We start from the raw sequence: 21,591 nt of genomic DNA, 5'->3' as shown, positions 1-21,591 counted from the left end.
AACTTGAGAATAATAGCCCACCATCCACTGGTGAGAGATGAAAACATCACCTCTTCATTCTGTCACTCCATGATTTCAGGATTACACAGTTGGACGTGCCAGGGACTGAGTCTTTATCTGCGACTCTGGCACATCACGTTTAATGTGGTGGTTTTTGTTTTGTTTTGTTTTTTTTACATTTCACTTGTGACATGTCTGCAGCCCTCAAAGCTGTGAAGCATCACATCGGGTGAGCTTGTGTCCATTCTGTGCAGCTCTCACACCCAAAATCTGCTCCTAAGTTATAATAGCTTCTCAGTGGGAAGTCATTCTTACGCTTGGACCCACAAACCAAACACACGAGGGGGAAAAAACGCAGGGAATTTGGCTCTGCAGAGTCTTTCAGCACCACGGACAGCGCCGATGATTGAGTCAGGAAATTACAAATTACCCAAACAAACGCAAGGACAAGTTAGAACAGCAACATATCAGAAGAAATAATCATCTAATGTGTCGTATCTGTCTCTTGCTGAGCTGTATGTTGGTTCATTAGGGCCTCAGACAGTGAGGAGCTGAGCTGACTTAAAACAGTTCAACTCTCCAAAATACGCATTCGACACAAAATCAGACTACTTCTGCCTAATATGTTAAAATGCTCCTCCAGCCAAATAAATACCCCTCCATTAATCACTATGGCATTTTATTAAGTTAATTGGGTTTTGTGGCAGGGCAACTCAATGTCTGCTTCTGCGCCTTTTTCCACATCATTCAGCACCAAAAAAAAAAAAAAAAAAGAGGGGAAAAAAGTACAATGAAGTAATTAGCGAGGATGGATTTTACACAAAGCGCTTACTGTTCTCTGAGTCTGATCTCCGAGTAGAAATAATGAAAGATGACCAGTGGCATATTTTCTTATTCATAATTCATTTATAAAAAAGCAGCAAGTTAAGTTCACATATATGTTTAAATTAGAAAAATAAATATTTTATTACATTTAAAATTCACAATGAATCCGTGTCATGCAGACGTTGCATTACAATGCTCTGGCCTATGGTGTTTACAGCGAGCTGCAATGCAATCTGAATGTTTGGAACAACAGAGATGACAGGTTTGCGTTCTAAGCTGCACGAGAAAGGGGAAATTAAGAGTTACAAAAAAACCTGCAATATATAAACAAGGCTTTTTATACAAAGAAAGCGTGGTCATTTATAAAGCCTACACAAAAGAATGTTGTTTTCTTTCCTACGGATGATACACACAACGTCCATTCCGGCAGACTGAACCTTCTCCATGCGTCTCCACCGTGAAGTCTCTCAACACTTGGTAATGCAAGAATAATCCGCGAGAAAATGATCCAGTGTTTTTGGGAGAAATGCCACACTTGTGTCTTGTTGTGACTCTGAGGGAAGCTTCATTAAATCGTCTCCCTCCTGCAAATAAGCAGAAGAGAAAGTGGGGAGAAAAAAAGCCAGAGTTAACATTAGGAGGTGAGAGAAAGCAGTCAGGCATCTGGTGGGCTCAGTAAAACCATCACAAGCATCCGGATACACGCTGAGTCAAAGAGAATGATCTCTGAGGGCTTATGCCTAAATCAGTCCAGGCCAGCTGCAACAGTGCAAAGATACTCAGGCTAAAGTGTTAATTTTGCACACTGTGGAGCCTGAGCAGGAGGGCTGTCTGCAGGGATGTTGATCATCCACACAGTGGCGCTCAGAGCTCACTTGTTCTGACATTTCTGATCAGATTCACCAGGAAGAAGAACCTCCAAATAAAAATATAGCCAGATATGTTTTTTTTTTCTTATTGTCAAACTGCTATAAATAAGGTGTTGTGAAAATTTAACAGTGTTAAAAATATTTTAATAAGATGAAAACCTCCCCTGTAATTATGAGGTATTTATCTTTTAAATTTGGGATACTGGTTACTGACAAACTTTTGACCATCCTAAAGGTCACAGAAATCTGCCAGTCAGTTAGATGCAAATAGGCCAGTATAGGAGGGCGAAACAGTTTGTAAATTATGTTCCAAAATGAGGTTAAAGTGGTGTTGAAGTGTTCTCCGGGTAGTCCCACTGCAGTGCTCAAACACCCACACATAGACACACAAATGGCCGACATTAATCCACGCTCTAACGTGACAGAAGTATTAGTTTATGTGTCTGTATTAGTGTTGTGCTGTGCGCCTTAGTGTGGAAATTCTGTTCCCTTGTGCGTTATGGATGAGTCCTTATCCAAAGTTTTGGGCTTGTGGTGAAATATCTCGTGCGTAAACACAGAAAAAAAACACCTGTATGTTTTTAGATGTATGTCTTATGATTGTGGAGACACATCTCCAAATAATTTTGACTTGTTTATTGCAATTTTTCGTTCTAAATGGAAGAGTGTGTTATAGCTCAGTTACTGCCGATGGTATTAAGTCCACTCCACACACTGTTTTTTTTTTAATTCTCTCATTATCCCTGTGTGTAAAAATGTGTGAAGTTTACAGCAGTGGGAGGAGTGATTTTCTCTTAACTAATTAAACTATACTGAGCCATTCTTGATTTTAGTGTGGGTTGTAGTGAATCTCTGAGGGTCCACTTTTCAAAAAACGCTGTGCGTAAAACACCTGCAGCGTCACACAAACAGAGGCCTAAATTGCTCGACCCCTGAACCAGAACTCACCGGAAATAAAATCTTTACACATCCGTCAGCTTCCCCGTGTATGTCTCCACTGGAGCCACGTTTAAACATGTCAGAGTTTCCAAGTCGTCGCTCTCCTGATAGGACTCAGTTTTGGTGATCGACTGGTTACTTTCGGTGGAGTCACTTTCACCAAATAAGAGCTGCGGCTGCTGCCCGCAGGTCACGTGTACGTACTGGACATTTTCCTCCTCTTCGTTCTCTCTGTGGTAGAAATAATTGAAATTGGACACGATCACAGGGACAGGTAAAGCGATGGTCAACACTCCGGCGATTGCGCACAGAGATCCCACGAATTTACCCCCGATGGTGGAGGGATACATATCTCCGTAACCAACTGTGGTCATGGTCACCACAGCCCACCAAAACGCATCAGGTATGCTTGAAAATACAGACTGAGGATCTTCTGCTTCAGCAAAATAAACTGAACTGGAGAACAAAACAACTCCAATGATCAGGAAAAATATGAGCAATCCCAGCTCTCTGAGGCTTGCGTGAAGGGTCTGGCCGAGAATCTGCAGACCTTTGGAGTGTCTGGAGAGCTTAAAAATCCTGAAAACGCGCACCAGACGGATGACCCTGAGGATGGCCAAAGACGCAGCCTGTTGACTGCTGCCCTGATGCTCTGCAAGATCCAGGCCCAGGGTGATGAAATACGGAGCTATAGCCACCACGTCGATCAGGTTCATGATGTTTTTGAAGAAAGCTGCTTTGCTGGGACACGACAGAAACCTCATGGTGAACTCAAAGGAGAACCACACGATGCAAAGCGTCTCCACCATGAAGAAGGGATCTGTGAAGGGACTTTGCGCTTTGCCGTGAGCGCTGCCGTTGACGTTATTCTCTGGCACTGCTGTCACCTCTCTGAACTCTGGTAAAGTCTCCAAACAGAAGATAACAATGGAAATCAAAATAACCATCACGGACACAATGGCGATTATCCGCGCAGGTCCTGAACTCTCCGGATACTCGAACAGGAGCCACAACTGGCGCTGAAACTCGTTAGTAGGCAGCGGGCGCTCTTCCTCCCTCGCCAAGCCCTCGTCTTCTCGGAAAAGCTCTATGGCCTCCTCATCAAGTTCGTAAAACTTTATTTCTTCCAGAAAAATATCCACAGGTACGCTCACGGGCCTCCGGAGCCTCCCTCCTGACTGGTAATAGTAGAGGATGGCGTCAAAGCTCGGCCTGTTCCTGTCAAAGAAGTACTCGTTTCTCAGCGGATCAAAGAAACGCATCCTTTTACGCGGATCTCCCAGGAGCGTGGTCGGGAAGCGAGAGAGGGTTTTTAGCTGCGTCTCAAAGCGCAGTCCTGAGATGTTGATGACCACCCTCTCGCTGCACTCCTGGTCCGCCGGTTCCAAGTCCACAGCATCTTGCAACAACGGAGTAACGACCACAGTCTCTTCCTGGTTCTCCTGGGACACCACGGTCATCTTTTTTTTACCCCCCGAGGGTAAAACTCACCTCCTTGGTGCCTTCCTCTTTCCCTTTAGCCCGTGCGTCCTCCTAACTCTCTTTCTCATGCAGCCACCCGAGATTCAGACAATCGTCCCCCCCACCCCCCTTTTTTTCAGCTCCCCTGATGTCCAAAATCTTTGCGCTGTTGTTGTCCTTTTTACACCGTCCTTTTGTCAGATTAGTCCCTCTGAACTGTCCACTTTCAATGCTGCACACAGATCTCCACTTGCATAAGCTATAGCATTGGCTAGAGAAGGCTATCATATTCACACCATTTTAAACTCCAAAGCCCTCCCCAAGTTGGAAGACCAGATGACACTTGCTGCTGCTGCTGTCCCTCTCATACTCAGTCCCTTCACTGCAGCAGTGCACTGATTTCCAAGTAAACATGTAGCCTTACCAATATCTGTCTGAATAGCCAGGTAATTTTATTTTATTTCTTAAAAATATCCTTCTTCCAAATCCTCAAGTCTTGCCTCGTTCGGAGCAGTTGATTTCCAGCCCCACAGCCCCCTCAGAAATGGAGTGTGTCACCCTGTAGGTCCTTTATCCATGATGTCATGGGGTTATTCTCGTCACAAGGGGGAACCTCCAGGACTCAGGCTGTGGCTACTTTGGGTCACAGCCCACCCTTTTAGAAACCAGGAGTACAGACAAACGTGACAAATAGATGTGCCTCGTTGAGCACAGTGACTTTATTTTTCTCTGCTGCTTACATGCTAGATGTGCCTTGAAATAAATAAGATGAAATAATCTGAATGCTTTGAAGCTCGGAGCCTCGTATAACCAGGGGCCCTTCTGGACCCAGCCAGTGGAAACTGCTGGCTTGACTGACACTTGAGTAGACGGAGAGGACAGCAGCTTCAGGAAGCTGCAGCCAAAATAACGTTCATCATTCCTTGCACTTAAAGGGCTTAATTGTACAACTTGGAACACAGGCAGCCCCAGAAGACAAGTGGCCTGGCCTCGAGGTTTACTGATATATAGAGGTGTAAAAAAAAAGACCTGCTGCAGGAGTTTTAGATCTTGTTAGGTCCTGCAGAACTCCAAAGTGAAAGTGTTTCATCCAACGCTTTATTGTCTTTCAGTTTAATCCTTCCACTACTGAGAAATAAATCATAAAAAGTCTACAAGGTGTGTCCCAGGTGTACACACTGAGATTACATGTGCACTGCAGCACTGTGATCTAACAATAGCTCAGTTTTTTTCCACCTCCATTGCTTTCATGAAGCTGCACCAGTTATGTCACGCACTGCAGTTGTAGATTCAAGAGCACAACAATAGCTCAGAGGTGCTAATCAGTGTCACTAAAACCAAGCTGGACAGTTTGCATTAATACGTAGATGCGGGCAATCCTTCACAGGCATAACATGCCATTTTAAAAAATCCTTTTCATTGTCAGGTTAACAAGCACAAGTTCCCAGAAGAGCGTGATTTTTCACCTTTTCCATTCCGGAACAAAGGGTAGGATTTCAGGAGTCAAATGTCAGTTTCAGGACACCGTGCCGCCTGCTGTTAATGTGTTAGCATATAGCATTCACCAAATGACTGTCTGGGTCAAGCTGTGGTGTCAGGCCTTGACTGTATCCAGGGAAACAAACAATAACAAACAGGCTAAGGAATTGACACGTGACTCTCATATATCAGTCAGCAAAAGAAAAGACTGAGAGAATCTAACATTCATTGTCCAGCTACAACGTACAGCAAGTTCTGTCTTTTAGCTTTAATAAGCGGTAGCTGTCTCATTTCTGTAAGAAGAAAAACTTAACTGAGCACATTGTTGCTATTTTCTCACTATGAAAACACACTGCACTCTGTTGCTATGTGTGTGTTTGTGTTTTGGTGTTGCACTCCATGAAAACCTACACATTGAGATATGTCGATGGATGTGCGTGCGTACTTAACAGCGAGCGTATGCACTGAGAGGGACACATGCCATAAAGCCGACAGGGTGCATGAATGCTGACAGTGAGGAACCTCCCATCGTTATTAATGGCCTGACCTACGAATGCAGGAGACCCCCGTGGTAACAAGATACTGTGAATTCAGTCGCAGCAAGAGAACATCTGCTCTCTTGTCATTCTTCAAAAAATCATTTGTGGGAGATTTGTGATCGTGGCTGACATTTATGTCATCATAATTTAATCATTGTGACAGTATGCTGGCAAAGACAAAGATATACTGTATTGATTGTCAACAGCATGATGCAGATGAGCCATTATGACTGTATGAGTTCAGATGCTGGAATAATATATGGATCAAGATATAATTGAGGGACTTTTGAAGTCCATGAGATGTATCTTGTATACGTTTTTATTAAAAGTAAAAAAAAAAAAAGCTTTTTATGTTCACTATGATCATGCCTTTACAAATTCCATGGAAATAATCACTTATTAATAAAAAATGACTGGCTATCACTAAAATGTCAACTAAATAACCGTCCGAATTTAATAACAACTGCCTTCTAGTTAACTGAACAATAAGAAAATGAGCTGATTCAAAAATTGTTTTGATTGTGTTCTTTTAATTAAGTTGAGATAATCATGACAGATATTTCTTTTTTGGCAATATATCCAATTTTATATGGAAAATAACAAATTGGTCCGTGAACGGATCTGGTAATTGGATTTTCCGTTCTGAAACGGGTATTGAAAAACAGAAAACGAGTGGTTATTTGATTTTCGTTTTAAAATACAAAAATTGAAATTGAAATACAAGGCGTTTTTCCTTTTCATGATCAAAAAGGGATATACGATTTTTTTTAAAATGCTTTGATTTTCGTTTTATATTTAGAATAACAAGAAAGTAAAATCTGTAAGAGAGAAACGAAAAAAGGTCAGTTTTTTCATTTTCTGAGACCGGAAGTGGTCATCAGCAAGAGTGGAGCCAAACGACAACAAGATTCTCAGAGGGCGGAGCCAGAGAGCAGCGATTGGTCAGACCACAGATAATATAGAAGACAGCGCGCTAGCGTATCTAGTATTCTATGTATCTATGGTCGGCACGTCTGGTAGCGTCTCTGGCTGCTGTTGATCTTGTTTTTGGAGTAAAACACGGTAAGAAGATAAATACTTCTAACCTGTAGCGTTATTTTGTTGTACGTTAAGTCAGCGACTTGTGAAGAGTTGTGTTTGTCGTGTTTGAGCAGTTATTCCGGACGCGTTAGCTAGCTAAGCGGCTAAGTTAGCTAGCGGGCTAATTAACACAGGTGGCTAACTTACCGCTGAACACCTGTGTTAGTTGCTGCTGCAGCTGTGTGTCATTAGAATGACCTTCTCAACCTGTATTTCTCTGCTGTGTATTTTAGCTTTTAAAAAAGTTATTTTACTTTAAGGTTAACTGAAACCCGTTGAGCTGCATTGAAGTTTAACATTCAGCTGGTTTGAATTAAACCGCGCTTAACTTAACATTGCGCAACATTACCTCTCTGAATCTCCATAATTTCATTAAATTCCTTCTCTCTTCCACTGCTCAAGTTCAATCCAGTATATAAAGGGACATTCATAGTGAATAAACTAACAACCAGTCATTGTATTTATTTATTATTGCATGTATTTGTAGTAAAACATGAGTTGAAACGTCCTACTTTTGGATCTAGAACTGCACAAGCCGTTCATTTTCAGTCACCTGACGAGTTAAACTCCCCTTTTTATGTGAAGATGAAGCAGGAAGTCTGAGTTAACAAAGAAAGTTCTTTATAATTTGCGATACCTGTTATCTGTGACTGAGGCTTTAGTTTTTGTTGAGCCGATTTACACATAGAAACTTTGTTCAGGAAGATTTCTCAGTAGCTCAGAGGACAGGCTGCTTTTTACACAACCTTGTAAGAGAATGTCTGTCAATGCTTTCAGCAGAATTTAGAAACACAACACTTCCTAAACAGATATTTTGAGGCTGTGAGGTTGAATGTTTGAGAGTATATCAGTGTGTTTGTTTGTGGTCTTTCTGTTTCTAGGTGGAAGCTGAATTAGTGAGGATGACTCCTGCTCCTGTCATCTCTAAACTCCTCACACATCTTTACCTGCACATGAGGAAAATCACTCCTGTAGAATGCAGGTATGTTTGTCATTATTATAAAAAGATGTTGCCTGGTGACCTGTCAGAAACCCATCATACAGAGTCAGCCAAAATAATGTTTACACACATCAGGAAAAGAAAAACTTGCATAAATATTTCAATACCAAATTTATTCAGACATCACGAGATTAATAAAAGTTATCTTTGGCCTCTACAATTACAAGAGGTGCTCAAAGTGGTGGCCACTGGCTTCCAGACATTTCTGTTGTGTTGTAGACGTCACTTGTTGATGCTCCATTCGTGAGGGTAGCGCCATCTGTTGGGAAAACGTCGTACAACAGGACACAGAGTTATCGTGATTTGATCAAACTTAGAAAGAGGTATCGATATGTATAGAAGTACTTATAAAAATGAAATATTTATAAAAGTTTTTCTTTTCCTGATGTGTGTACATTATTTTGGCTCACTCTGAACTTAATGAGAACAAAACTGTCATTTAATTGTTGCTCTGAAAGCTTCTTTAGTGAAAACCGGCTGGTGTTCTGCTTTGAAACAAACTGCTGTTGAGGTCTGTATTTTTAGGTTTAACCCCACAGTTTCTGAATGAACTGGTAGTTTTGTGTTTTTTTCCTGATCAATGTGGACGTTATAATTGATGGTAACATTTACTGATCATATAATCAGCATGACAATATAACAGTATAACATTCTGACCACCTGACTAATACTGTGTTGGTCCCTTTATGCTGCTAAAACTCCTCTGACCCAGTGGTTCATCAGAACCTCTGGGGATGTCCTGTGGATTCTGTGGATCCTGTGGGTTGCAGGGTGGGTCCTACCTAGACCAGGCTGATCCTGGACCATCCCACAGATGCTCAATCAGATCTGGATGTGGGGAGTGTGGAACCCAGGTGAACAGCTTAGCTCTGTCGTGTTCCTCGGACCACTCCTGAGTAGTTTTAGTTTGTCCTGCTGAGGGTGGCAGCTTGCATCAAGGACTGCTGTTGCCATGGAGACTAGGGGGTTGTTTGTCCTGCAGTGTTTAGGTGGTGGTACATGTCAAACATCCACATGAACGTCAAGGTTTCCCAGCAGAACGTTACATTAGAACAAGATGACGGATGTTGTTCTCTTCACCTGTCAGTGGTCAGAATGTTGTGGCTGATTGGTGGATCTGTCTGCCTTTACTCTGACATCCAGAGTTATACAAAAGTGTAGTATGTGTGCAGTGCAGAAGAGATTTACTTTATTGTCCATCCATCCATCCATTATCTATACACCGCTTAATCCTCACTAGGGTCGCGGGGGGTGCTGGAGTCTATCCCAGCTGACTCGGGCGAAGGCAGGGGACACCCTAGACAGGTCGCCAGTCTGTCGCAGGGCCACATACAAAGACAAACAAGCACTCTCACATTCACACCTACGGGCAATTTAGAGTAATCAATTAACCTCAGCATATTTTTGGACTGTGGGAGGAAGCCGGAGTACCCGGAGAAAACCCACGCATGCACAGGGAGAACATGCAAACTCCATGCAGAAAGATCCCGGGAAAGCCGGGACGCGAACCAGGGACCTTCTTGCTGCAAGGCGAAAGTGCTAACCACTACGCCACTGTGCAGCCCCTTACTTTATTGTATGCAGGTTTTTTTATCCACCTGAAGAAGACCTAATCTTTCCCTTCAAAGGATAGTTAATTGTTACTACAGCTTCCATAGTGGTCCCATCAGAGAAAATCATATTCATATACAGATTTTTATTAATTCCAGGGCTGGTTCAGTAAAGATTATAATAATAACTACATCAGATAATTCTTGGTCGCAGTTGGAATTTTTCAGCCTGAGAGATGGTTGAGAAGGTTTGCAGTTCTTGTTTTAGCAAAATATGTTATAATAGAAGATCTTTATTGTCATTGTACATTAAATTATCTGCAAACCAGCAAAGTGTATCAGTCTGAGGTATCTAAAAATAAATAAGTAAAGAAAAATGCTTCTAAAGCCAATAATAAACAGAATATTTTGAGGGAATATTCTAAAAAGGAAAGAAAAGCTCCATTCTCACTCCTCTCAGGATAAACTGTCATTAAAATTGACTTTCAATTTAGCTTCAACATGAGATAAAAACATTTACTTTCATTACTGATGTTGTCAAGTTTTAATAAAGTTCATGCTACTTTTATAAAATGATGAAAGTGAATAAATTGTATTTCTGTGATCTGTGTTTGATTTCTGTCTTTTCTCCTGTCATCCAGATGTTCAGAGGGAGATGATGCCACATCTGGTCCAGCTGATGGAAGGTCTTGAAGTTCTCTGACTGGCCTCGACTGAAGATGGTCGTCTCACTGGATTTAAGGTTCAGATGCTCAGTAACAAACTCCACCAATGTGCCAACAGGGAAGCTTTAGGTTTATTAAATGTTGCTATGAAGGTTTCGCTGTTTTTCTTTGTGAATGCAATGTGCTCCAACTGAAACTTGAATTAGAACTTAGAAGTAAATCCTTCCATCTGAAAGGATTTAGTTGCATTAATAACCTCATAACATTCTAATTTTTATTCCAGTCTTGGTTGAAAATAGAATCTCTATTGATTCAGGTAAAGACTGAACTTCACAGCATGTTGAAGCAAAACAACCAGATGAAAACTGTGATGGTGTTGGATTGTCAGACCGTAATGTTGCAGCTCAAAGCAGCTTTTCTATCTCAGTTCATTCTAACATTCAGCTATGAATCAACACAGCAGATGGTGATCCATGCTGTGGAAGTCTCACATCTCCTGATTTAATGGAGCTGCTTTGCACTTTTTACACTGTTTATTCACCAACACTTTATTTAATAAAAGTCCCATCTAGTTTTCATGAGGAATGTGATGTTTTAATTTCTCTGTGAATAACTGCAGTCTAATGTAACAGCTGGAGTTGTAACATCTGTCCTGATATTGATCATGAAGTATTGATCAGAATACTTATGGTCAGCAGTCATCCCTGAAGTTTTACATTAAAATCTTTACTTGTGTTGTGAATTTTGGTAAGAAGCAGAAACGTTAGCGTTGCCATGGATACATGAGTGTTAAATTCTGTTCATGTTTCCATTTTGGGGAAATGCAGTCCAGTTCCAGAATGTGGAGGAATTTAGTCTCACAATCACAGACAAATATTATCTGAAACTCAGGTTATTGTTGTTTATCAGCACAATACAAAAAGATTAATGTTAGAAATATTCCAGTTAAGACTCTAGAATATCATGATTTATGTAAATTTACCTCAATAATATTAATGTCCAGGTTAAGATTGTACAGTGATATTTATTATGTAAGTTTAGCTGATTAAAGTTTATGACTCTGCACTAAAATATTATTTAAATTGACATCATTATTATAATATTTAGGGTCAGACCCTACAGTATTGAGATTAAGAAATCAAATATTCTATAAAATGTAAATACACTGAACTCATTTGGATATATTTCAGTGAGACTCTACAATATTATTTGACACAAATCTATCTAAATCAAAATTTTTATAATTTTCAAGCCAAACATTTACTGGACTGATTTAAATATTAAAATCACTCCTTTCTAATCCTCTGCTGTACGTTCAAACCTGAGGCCTTAAATAGAAACACACAAGTATCTGTTTGAAGGAACTTCTGCAGAGTCCTGGTTCCAAAACATGATGATAGAATTATAGACAAACTTTAACAAAAGCTGCCTGAGAGTTTACAGGTTTTTATGTTAGATTTCTTCAGTAATTTAATGAGCATTATCAGCAAAAATCAAGTGTTCATTTGATGAACTTCATTTCCTAAAACATCCAGAGTTGGAGCTCATATCTTTGGCAGCTGTAAAGTTTCTGCTTCTTCAAAGTTCACAACACAATGAATTAATTCCTAAAACACTCTCAATGCTGGAGAGCGTTTGATGCTGAAGCAGTGATCAGTTTTTCTGTTTCTTCTCTGGAGATGCACAATGAGGGACGTCTGCAGAGACTGAGAAAGAGTCTCACCACATCCTGACATGAGGAAAAAGACTTTATTGAAGACTACAATGAGAAAAACTATCAGACAGCAGACGGCTGCATTCAAGGTGAGCTCTGAACATTTGATCTGGAACAGGAATTCAATAACGGCAGCATGAGCTTCATTTCAGTCTGTAGCTGCTGAATTCATGGATGAATCATCTGGCACTAGAGAAGAAGACCATCAAACATCCATGTCAGCTGATGGAGGTCCAAGAGTCTCACCAGCCAACCTACAGAGTGAAGACCTCAAATCTGATTGGACGGCCTCCTATTCAGCCACGTGTGAACAAATGCCTCTAAGTTGATTTGTTTTCTAAAATAAATCTACTTTGAGTCCTAATCTATGCCTGTGTGTTTGCTTCTTTAAACTGCTGTTAACAGTTTAGGCTGTTAGATTGTTCCAGATAAGACAAGTAAAAGATACTTCAGAGCCGTTCTACCACGAGCCTGACAGGAAGAACTCCAACAGCTACTGAATGTTCCTGTGGTCCCCTCAAGGCTACAGGAGGAGTCCTACGAGGACGAGCCGGTCGACCTGATGGCGGCCAGTCGCTGCGGTTCAAAGCCAACACCGACTATGTGGACTTCTACTGGACCACACGGAGGCCTTCAAACCGGACCAACAAGTTCCCCGACTCGTGGGTCTGAGGACGCCGCCGAGCCTCGGCCCAGCCGGCCTCCTGTCTGTGGGTGTTTGAGTGCTGAGAGGTTTGTGGATGCATGTGAACGTATCTGTGTTGAAACAGTAGTTTTGGACTCACTAACGCCAGGAAAAACCAAGAGCTCCTTTATTTGTGACTTACACTAAAAAAAACTGATGAAAATAAGTTTACCAGGGTTCTGACTGATAACAGATTATTAAATAATGAAAGTAATCATTTAAATATTCCTTTCCTAAACAATCCTTTTAGGTCTACATTTCCTTTACACTGACTCTGGGAATATACCATTAAACCAACCTTCTCGGTAAATGTTTCAGGATGTTGGGTAGAATATACCATCAGATCAACCTTTTAGGTCTACATTGGAAGATTTCAGAGTAGAATATTACTCCAAACCATCCTTTAGGTCTACATTTAAGGTGGAATACTCCTTTACACCAAGATTTTTTGGTCTACATTGAAGGATTTTAGGTGGAATATTCCTTTGAACAAACTTTTTAAGTTTATGTTCAAGGATGTTGGGTGGAATATACCATCAGATCAACCTCCAAGGTCTACATTGGAGGATTTTAGGTGGAATTTTCTTCCAAACCGTCTTTTAGTCTATATTTAAGGATGTTTAGGATGATATATTCTTCCGAACCAACTTCTCAGGTCCACATTTCAGGTGGAATATTCCTCCATACTAACTTTTTTGGTCTACATTGAAGAATTTTTTCTAAACCACCCTTCTGGGTCTATATTTTGGGTTTTTGGTGGAATATTCCTTTTAACCAGCCCCTCAGGTCTCTATGAGGATTTTGGATGGAATACTTGATTAAACCAACATTTTAGGTGCATGTCCAAGGATTTTTGGTGGAATGTTCCTTTAAGGTGGATGTTTGAGGACCTTGTAGGTGGAATACTTCCTGAAACCAACCTTTTAGGTCAACATTCAAAGATTTAAGGTGGAATATTACTTTAAACCAACCTAAATTTCATGTTTTGATCATTATCAAGTGAGAAACCTCAATCCAGACTCCTCATAATGACGTTTGAGATTTATGCTGCTGTTACTTGTTTAGTCCAGACGAAATGACAGAAATCCACAACTGTAATTTTATTTCAGGACTCAGTTATTAAATGTCAAAACAATCCATGTGACTGTAAAAACTCAACAGCTTTACAAACTCTAAGATTAAATTCTCCACAAGGATCCAAAATAAATTGGACTTCTACATGAGAGCTTGAATTATTATTCATCTACTTCCTGAAAAGTTTGGTCAATAAAAAAGACAAAAACTAATATTTTCAGCTGAACTAAAGACAGACTTTGTGATTTTTCTGCTCACATGTTGTGTTGTTGTAAACTTACTCTTTCAAATAAATAGCTGCCTAACCCCCTGGAAACCAGCGTTTGTCCTGTTTTTGTGTTGCTCCTCGGTGACCCTAGACAGCCGGGTCGTAATGTTTTTTGAGCAACACACCATACTATGACGTTTTTACAATGATGGTTCTACTATGGAACCAGTTTGACATGTTCAGGTGTTCTTTGTGTGAAAACTCAGAGATTTCAGGTATCAGAAAGTGGTTTTCAACTTTCTTTGTTAACTTTCTGCCTCAACTTTAAACTAAATTTCCTTCACTAACCCAGCCCTCTGGACTTCCAGTAAGCTGTGTTCCTATTGGCTGTCCAGGTGGCTGCTTGGTGTTATCAGGAACACCTGAGCAGCTCAGTGTCTTCCTGCTTTATTTAGCTGCAGACAAACATTTCCTCTGCTTCTCTTCACCACAGAACCGGGTTTGGCTCCATTGCTTTAGTTTGTTCTTTAGGCGTTGGCTTGCAGCTTCCAGCAGTAAAATCGTCTTTAATGTGTTTCTTGGTGTGTTTTAGGGCTTTGTACTGGATAGTTGTCTTGGTAAATGTGGTTCTTTAGCCACAGTTAGCACATGGTGCTAATGTGTGCAGTGATTAGTGGGTTTGGTGCAGCTGAGTTGCATCTTTATCTTGGCTGTAGTGAGTCTTTAGAGGTTTTTGGTCAGACACATTGTGTATTCCTGTTTGTGAACCAACGTTGGTTGTCCAGAAGGTAAGAGTTCCTGTCCTGATTCTCTGTTCTCAGAGGTTCTCTGGTAGGCTGCAGGAGACTTTAGTGTTTGGGTTGTGCTAGTTTGGTTTTTGTACGGTTTCATTTGGACGACTATCTTGAGGCCCTCCATGTGGTTTAGTGAGGTTTTCTGCAACAGTTCTACAAAGCAACCTGCAGCAGAAGAGACTTTGAGAGTTTTTAGGAAGTTCTGGAGACTAGACTTTAGAGCAGCAGAAACATTTGTCAGCAGTTTGAGCAGGAGAAGGTGAGCTTCAGAGTAGAAATGAGACGGAAACCTTCTTGATCTGTGTGGTGAGGTCCTGTACCAAGAGTTTGAGCAGGTTGTGAAGAGTCTGTAGTTCTTTGGTCTGAAAGCACAAGAAGAGTCGACTCATTAAAGGAGAAAACAGGAGATATTGTTGGTTCTTCTGTCGCTCTGCAGTTTTCCAGTTTCCTTAGACTGAATATCAAGTTTATATTTTAAATGATATCCCATGTGAGCCCAAGAAGACTTCAATAAACTCCCTCCATCCCCTGGACACAACACATTTTATTACCATGTTAAATCTTTTTTTAAAAATATGTTTTTGAGTTTTAATCATAGTTTTAGCGTCTTTGCTTGTTTAGTTTTGTCATCTGTGTGAAAGGTGCTAAACAAATAAAGTTGAATTGATAAAGTGAATAATTGACTAACTCATGAGTGTGACAACAGAAGTATTTTCATTGTGATTTAAGGGTTTATTTCATTTTTAAGGTTGGGGTTAAAATCTTGACAAAATAAGATTAAAGAAATAAATTGCATTTAAAAAAGCAATTAAGTCAAAGGAAAAAACATTTAATACAATAAAACTTTTAACAAGAAAATTAAACATTAAATACAACTAAATTATGTTAAACAGACAAAATATTTAATTAAATAATTAAACAGAGGATACAAAACATGTAATTATGAAATTAAACAATTTTTTAAACAAAAATATGAAACATTAAAGATGAAATATTTTAGATAATTAAACATTTAAAAAATACAATTAAACAAGAAGAATATTAAACATTTTTAAAAAATACAAAACATTTAATTAGATTATTAAACCTTTAAAAAGACAAAACATTTAATTAAAAAATTAAATGTTTAATTTGAAAATTAAATCTTAAAGACAATAAAACTTTAAATAGGAATTAAACAGAAAATACAATGAAGCATTTTAAAAAATGAAACATTAAAAGGTGGTAAAACATTTAAAAAGAAAAATCTTAACAAAGATTTAATCAAAAAATTAAACATTGGGAAAGAAAAAGGAATTTTCAAACAAGCCAATAAAACATTTGGAAAAACAACAATTAAACATTAAAAAGACAAAACATTTCAAAATCAAATCAGACATTAGAAAATAATAAAAGGTGAGAAAAGAGCAAAACTAAACATTTAAGAAGAATCAAACTAAAGACAAAACATTTGAAAAGACACCACGTAAACTTTAGAAGATCAAATTAAACAGAAGAGACAATAAAAGGATGAAAAAGAGCCAAAACAGATAAAGGTCTTAAAACTTTTTCTAGTCTGAAATGAAAACATCAAGTTGTTTCTTCAAACATTTCCTCTTTCTATGTTCTTGGTTTGATTGTGGACAGATTTACTAAGAACTCATTTAAGAAAACTGCTTTCCAGATAAAGTCTACTAGTAGTTGAAGGTATTGATCAAACTAATGTTACCTTCTGATCTCCACAAACTTTACTGTTCAGTGAAGAGAATCAAAGTTTGTTGAGGATTTCTAAAAAACCCACAGGTGAAGGTCTGAGAAGAACTCAGATGGATGGTCTAAATGTGAAATCAAGACTCATGGTCACAAGTTTTAAGGCTCCTGTTAACCAGAAAGTTCAAACTAACAGAGAAGTAGTGAGAAACTTTAAAAACTTCAGTCCTCAGAGTGTCTGAAGGTTCAAACTAACAGAGAACTACTCAGGAACTTAGAGGATTTCAGTCCTCGGACTGTCTGAAGGTTCAAACTAACAGAGAACTACTGTGGGACTTAGAAAATTTCAGTCCTCAGACTGTGTGAAAGCTCAGGTCCTGAGGACTCGGGAGGTGTGGAGGCTTTGGAAAGTCTTGGAACTGAGGGTTCCACCCTCCAGCACAAAGGGTGAAGTCCAACCTCCTGAGAAAAACGGTCGAGTCGAGACTCGAGTTAAAAAAAACTCGAAAAACGACAAAAAATAGATGATAAATGTGCAAAAAAAAGAAGAATTAGTATCTGAGCGGATAGCTCAGGGGATAAGAAGACAGACTACCAAGTGGAAGGTCGCAGGTTCAAGACCCACCACCGGCCTTTTTCTTTCTTTGTCTTTGTCAGGATTTTCAAAAAACTTAAGAAGGGTCTGGTCTTGAACCAGCGACCTGCAGCTCCACAGGCAAATCCTTAACTCACTGAGCTACAGATCAGATAAAAAGAAGTAATTTCGTCGTCCCTTTGGCATCGTAGTTCCTGAAGTGACCACATGGGCAGAGCCAAGGCGGAGTCTGGGTGGAGTCGGGGCGGAGAGTAGGTGGGGAGGTGGGTGGCGGCCTCCCCCCTCTACTCCCCCACCGTCCACCACACCTTCCCCCGCCCGACGAGTTTTTCGAGTCTCCACGGGTTCTCCCGAGTTTCTGGAGTTTCCACCAGGTCTGAGGCAGAACAAGTTGTCATGAAGAGATGTTGAAGTCGGCCAGGATGGACTGACTTTTTACAGCGACTAGAAGGAAGACCACTAGAAGAGCAGGTCTTTAACCACCATCCATAAAATCCATGGAGTCGCTCCAGAGAAATGAAGGGAGGTCAACTTTTATAAACCTCCATCCACATGTTCAACTTCATATCTTTACTTGGACATTTTTAGCACCACAAACCTTTAGTATCACACTTTATTATCATTTATTAGGACTTTAATGGAATCCACCAGCAGATTTACTTTTTGTTAACAAACTTTATTCTTGTCGTTGTGGGACTGCAGTATTTAAAACTGTTCCTTCTATTTGACCTCATGTTTATTAGTTTTAGTGGAGAAAGTTATTTTAATTGTCGATTAATCTCTTAAAAACCAAATAATAAATTGTGTTAGTCAAGAGCTTTAAATTTCTTACTTTGTCATATTTTAAGTATGACAAAAAAAATATAAAAATAAAGCGTCTTGAGACAATTTGACCTGTAACTGGCATTATATAAATAAAATAGAATTTAAATTGTATGTATCTTGTAATGGAGTAATTTAGCCATATATGTTGGAAAACACATTTTCTTTGTCCATTAATCTGTTGATTGTTTTCTCCAGTAATTCATTTCTTGTTTTGGTTTATAAAATGTCAAACCCAAATATATTCAGTTTAAAGTCATAAAAACCAAAAACATTTACATTCATGTTGCAGGAATCAGGCAGTTTTTCACATTTTATCTTAGTTTAGTCAGAAAGATAGTTGATAATGAGTGAATTGTTGCAGCTTGTGAGCTGTAGAAGGTTTTAATCTTTGGGGCCGAGTGTCAAAAAACATTTTGAAACCAACATCAACAAAGCACTCAACAAAGGGAAATCCAACTTTTGCATGACAATGACCTAATTAATTACATTAATTTCCAATGTAAATGTGTAATATTCATCCTCTGGAGCTTTCTCTTCACATCATCTTCCACCTGGACTGGTTTGGTCGGGAGCATGTGCAACAAACATTTGAAAAACTGCACTTTAACATCAATGAATGACACTGAAGTTTAATCTCTACATAAATGAGACGGAGTCTGAATGTGCTGCTCTGTCATTAACTCCTAAGTTTAGGGAAAGTTAAAACAAAAGAGGACAGTTCAGATAAGACTTGAGAATGAGCTTATTTTGAACAAACATCTCAGACTTTCTGAGCTTCAGCACCTCTAGCAAGATATTTTAACAACAAGCAACTCAAGAGTTCCAGAAGTTGGAGAGAGTTAGCTTTAGCTGAGCCAAAGAACATGTGGGACGCTAACCTAGCAAACATTTCAGACTTTTCTCTGTGAATTCTGAGAAATAATTTCCTATTTAATGACAGCTACACATCTTAACTCAGTCTCATTAAAACAGACTCTAATTCAGTGTCATCCATCCATATTAAAGTGCAGTTACCCAAAATGTTTGTTGCATGAGCTCCAACAAAACCTGTCCAGGTAGAAGGCCACTTTGACAAACAGGAAGTGGACGATTCCAAGCAGATTTATAGAAGGGGGAACCGGACTGTACTAAGTGTGGTTGAGTATAGAGGGGTGTTTTGTGGGTTTTTAAGGCTGATAATGATTATTACTGAGACATTTGGAGTCGATATTCATTTGCAGTAAATGAAAGTATTTAAAATCTTGGCGTTAGACTTAGAAGAACACAAACTCGAACAGGAAAATTTGTTGAGACATTTTTGTTTTGTTTACAGATGTTAAGTTAAAGGAGTTTTATTCATGATATGTAACCAATCAAATCACTCCAGAAGACAGAGCGACCACAGGTAGATTAAGGTTCAGAGCCAAAGTAGCGCCATTTTTAAATGTATATATAACCGTAAATCAGTAAAAAATAAAATACCGATAATCAGTAAATCAGTCAGCCCACAATTAATATAATTCTACAATGTATGTCTCTTTCCTTTGACTTGTTATTTGTACAATATACAATGTATATGATGGCGTTTTTTCATACCAAAGGCTATACTATGATGTTTTCTAAGAGACATACGATGCTACTCTGTTTGTTATGGCCCTGGGCCACTGCACTCCTCCTCTGTTGTTTTCTGAATTGGTTCTCATTGAAAAAAAAGTCATCATGAATTTTGGCGCAAAAAAGTGACATAGTATACTATGGTGAAAAAAAAATGCGATTTTTAATCATGCTGTAAAAACATGCCATATGATGAAATAATGTAAAGGAGGCCGTAAAAAACACTCCAGAAAGGTTCTTGTTGAAAAAAAAAATCATCATGAATTTTGGCGCAAAAAAACGACAGTATACTATGTCGAAAAAAAATGCGATTTTTCAACATGTTGTAAAAACGTGCCATATGATGAAATAATGTAAAGGAGGCCGTGAAAAACACTATGGTAAGGTTTTCTTTGAAAAAAAATCATGAATTTTGGCGCAAAAAAACGCCATAGTATACTATGTCAAAAAAAAAGGTGACTTTTCAACATGTTGTAAAAACGTGCCATATGATAAAATAATGTAAAGGAGGCCGTGAAAAAAACTCCAGAAAGGTTTTCTTTGAAAAAAAAATCATCATGAATTTTGGCGCAAAAAAAACGCCTTACTATACTATGTTGAAAAAAAATGCGATTTTTCAAACATGTTGTAAAAACGTGCCATATGATGAAATAATGTAAAGAAGGCCGTGAAAAACACTCCAGAAAGGTTTTCTTTGAAAAAAAAATCATCATGAATTTTGGCGCAAAAAAAACGCCATAGTATACTATGCCGAAAAAAAATGCAATTTTTCAAACATGTTGTGAAAACGTGCCATATGATGAAAAAATGTAAAGGAGGCCGTGAAAAACACTCCAGAAAGGTTTTCTTTGAAAAAAAATCATCATGAATTTTGGAGCAAAAAAATGCCATACTATACTATGTCGAAAAAAAATGCGAATATTCAAACATGTTGCAAAAATGTGCCATATGATGAAATAATGTAAAGGAGGCCGTGAAAAACACTCCAGAAAGGTTTTCTTTGAAAAAAAAATCATCATGAATTTTGCCGCAAAAAAAAACGCCATAGTATACTATGTCGAAAAAAAAATGCAATTTTTCAACATGTTGTAAAAACGTGCCATATGATGAAATAATGTAAAGAAGGCCGTGAAAAACACTCCAGACAGGTTTTCTTTGAAAAAAAAATCATCATGAATTTTGGCGCAAAAAAAACGCCTTACTATACTATGTCGAAAAAAAATTCAATTTTTCAAACATGTTGTAAAAACGTGCCATATGATGAAATAATGTAAAGGAGGCCGTGAAAAACACTCCAGAAAGGTTTTCTTTGAAAAAAAAAATCATCATGAATTTTGGCGCAAAAAAAACCGCCTTACTATACTATGTTGAAAAAAAATGCGATTTTTCAAACATGTTGTAAAAACGTGCCATATGATGAAATAATGTAAAGGAGGCCGTGAAAAACACTCCAGAAAGGTTTTCTTTGAAAAAAAAATCATCATGAATTTTGGCGCAAAAAAAACGCCATAGTACACTATGCCGAAAAAAAATGCAATTTTTCAAACATGTTGTAAAAACGTGCCATATCATGAAATAATGTAAAGGAGGCCGTAAAAAACACTCCAGAAAGGTTCTTGTTGAAAAAAAAAATCATCATGAATTTTGGCGCAAAAAAACGACAGTATACTATGTCGAAAAAAAATGCGATTTTTCAACATGTTGTAAAAACGTGCCATATGATGAAATAATGTAAAGGAGGCCGTGAAAAACACTATGGTAAGGTTTTCTTTGAAAAAAAATCATGAATTTTGGCGCAAAAAAACGCCATAGTATACTATGTCAAAAAAAAAGGTGACTTTTCAACATGTTGTAAAAACGTGCCATATGATAAAATAATGTAAAGGAGGCCGTGAAAAAAACTCCAGAAAGGTTTTCTTTGAAAAAAAAATCATCATGAATTTTGGCGCAAAAAAAAACGCCTTACTATACTATGTTGAAAAAAAATGCGATTTTTCAAACATGTTG

The 21,591-nt window shown here is 38.7% G+C and overlaps 1 protein-coding gene and 1 long non-coding RNA gene across 2 annotated transcripts; one reads left to right on the top strand and one right to left on the bottom strand.

The window, feature by feature from the left end:
• Window positions 1-886: 886 nt before the first annotated feature.
• On the bottom strand, window positions 887-4,772 carry LOC111567054 (shaker-related potassium channel tsha2-like). Its single transcript, XM_023267915.3, has 2 exons — window positions 2,643-4,772; window positions 887-1,409 (listed from the first exon to the last, which is right to left on the bottom strand). Exon 1 carries the CDS (start codon window positions 4,091-4,093, stop codon window positions 2,657-2,659), a length of 1,437 nt encoding a protein of 478 aa, XP_023123683.2. The 5' UTR covers window positions 4,094-4,772; the 3' UTR covers window positions 887-1,409; window positions 2,643-2,656.
• A 1,771-nt stretch (window positions 4,773-6,543) lies between these two features.
• On the top strand, window positions 6,544-12,321 carry LOC129348574 (uncharacterized). Its single transcript, XR_008601167.1, has 3 exons — window positions 6,544-7,174; window positions 8,074-8,174; window positions 10,384-12,321. It is a non-coding gene; the product is annotated as an uncharacterized LOC129348574 (long non-coding RNA).
• The last annotated feature ends 9,270 nt before the right edge of the window (window positions 12,322-21,591 follow it).

The sequence above is a fragment of the Amphiprion ocellaris genome, chromosome 3 (genome assembly GCF_022539595.1).
Source record: "Amphiprion ocellaris isolate individual 3 ecotype Okinawa chromosome 3, ASM2253959v1, whole genome shotgun sequence".
Lineage (NCBI taxonomy): Eukaryota > Metazoa > Chordata > Actinopteri > Pomacentridae > Amphiprion > Amphiprion ocellaris.
Note: the sequence above shows the minus strand (reverse complement) of the source record. Positions and strands in the feature narration are given on the sequence as shown.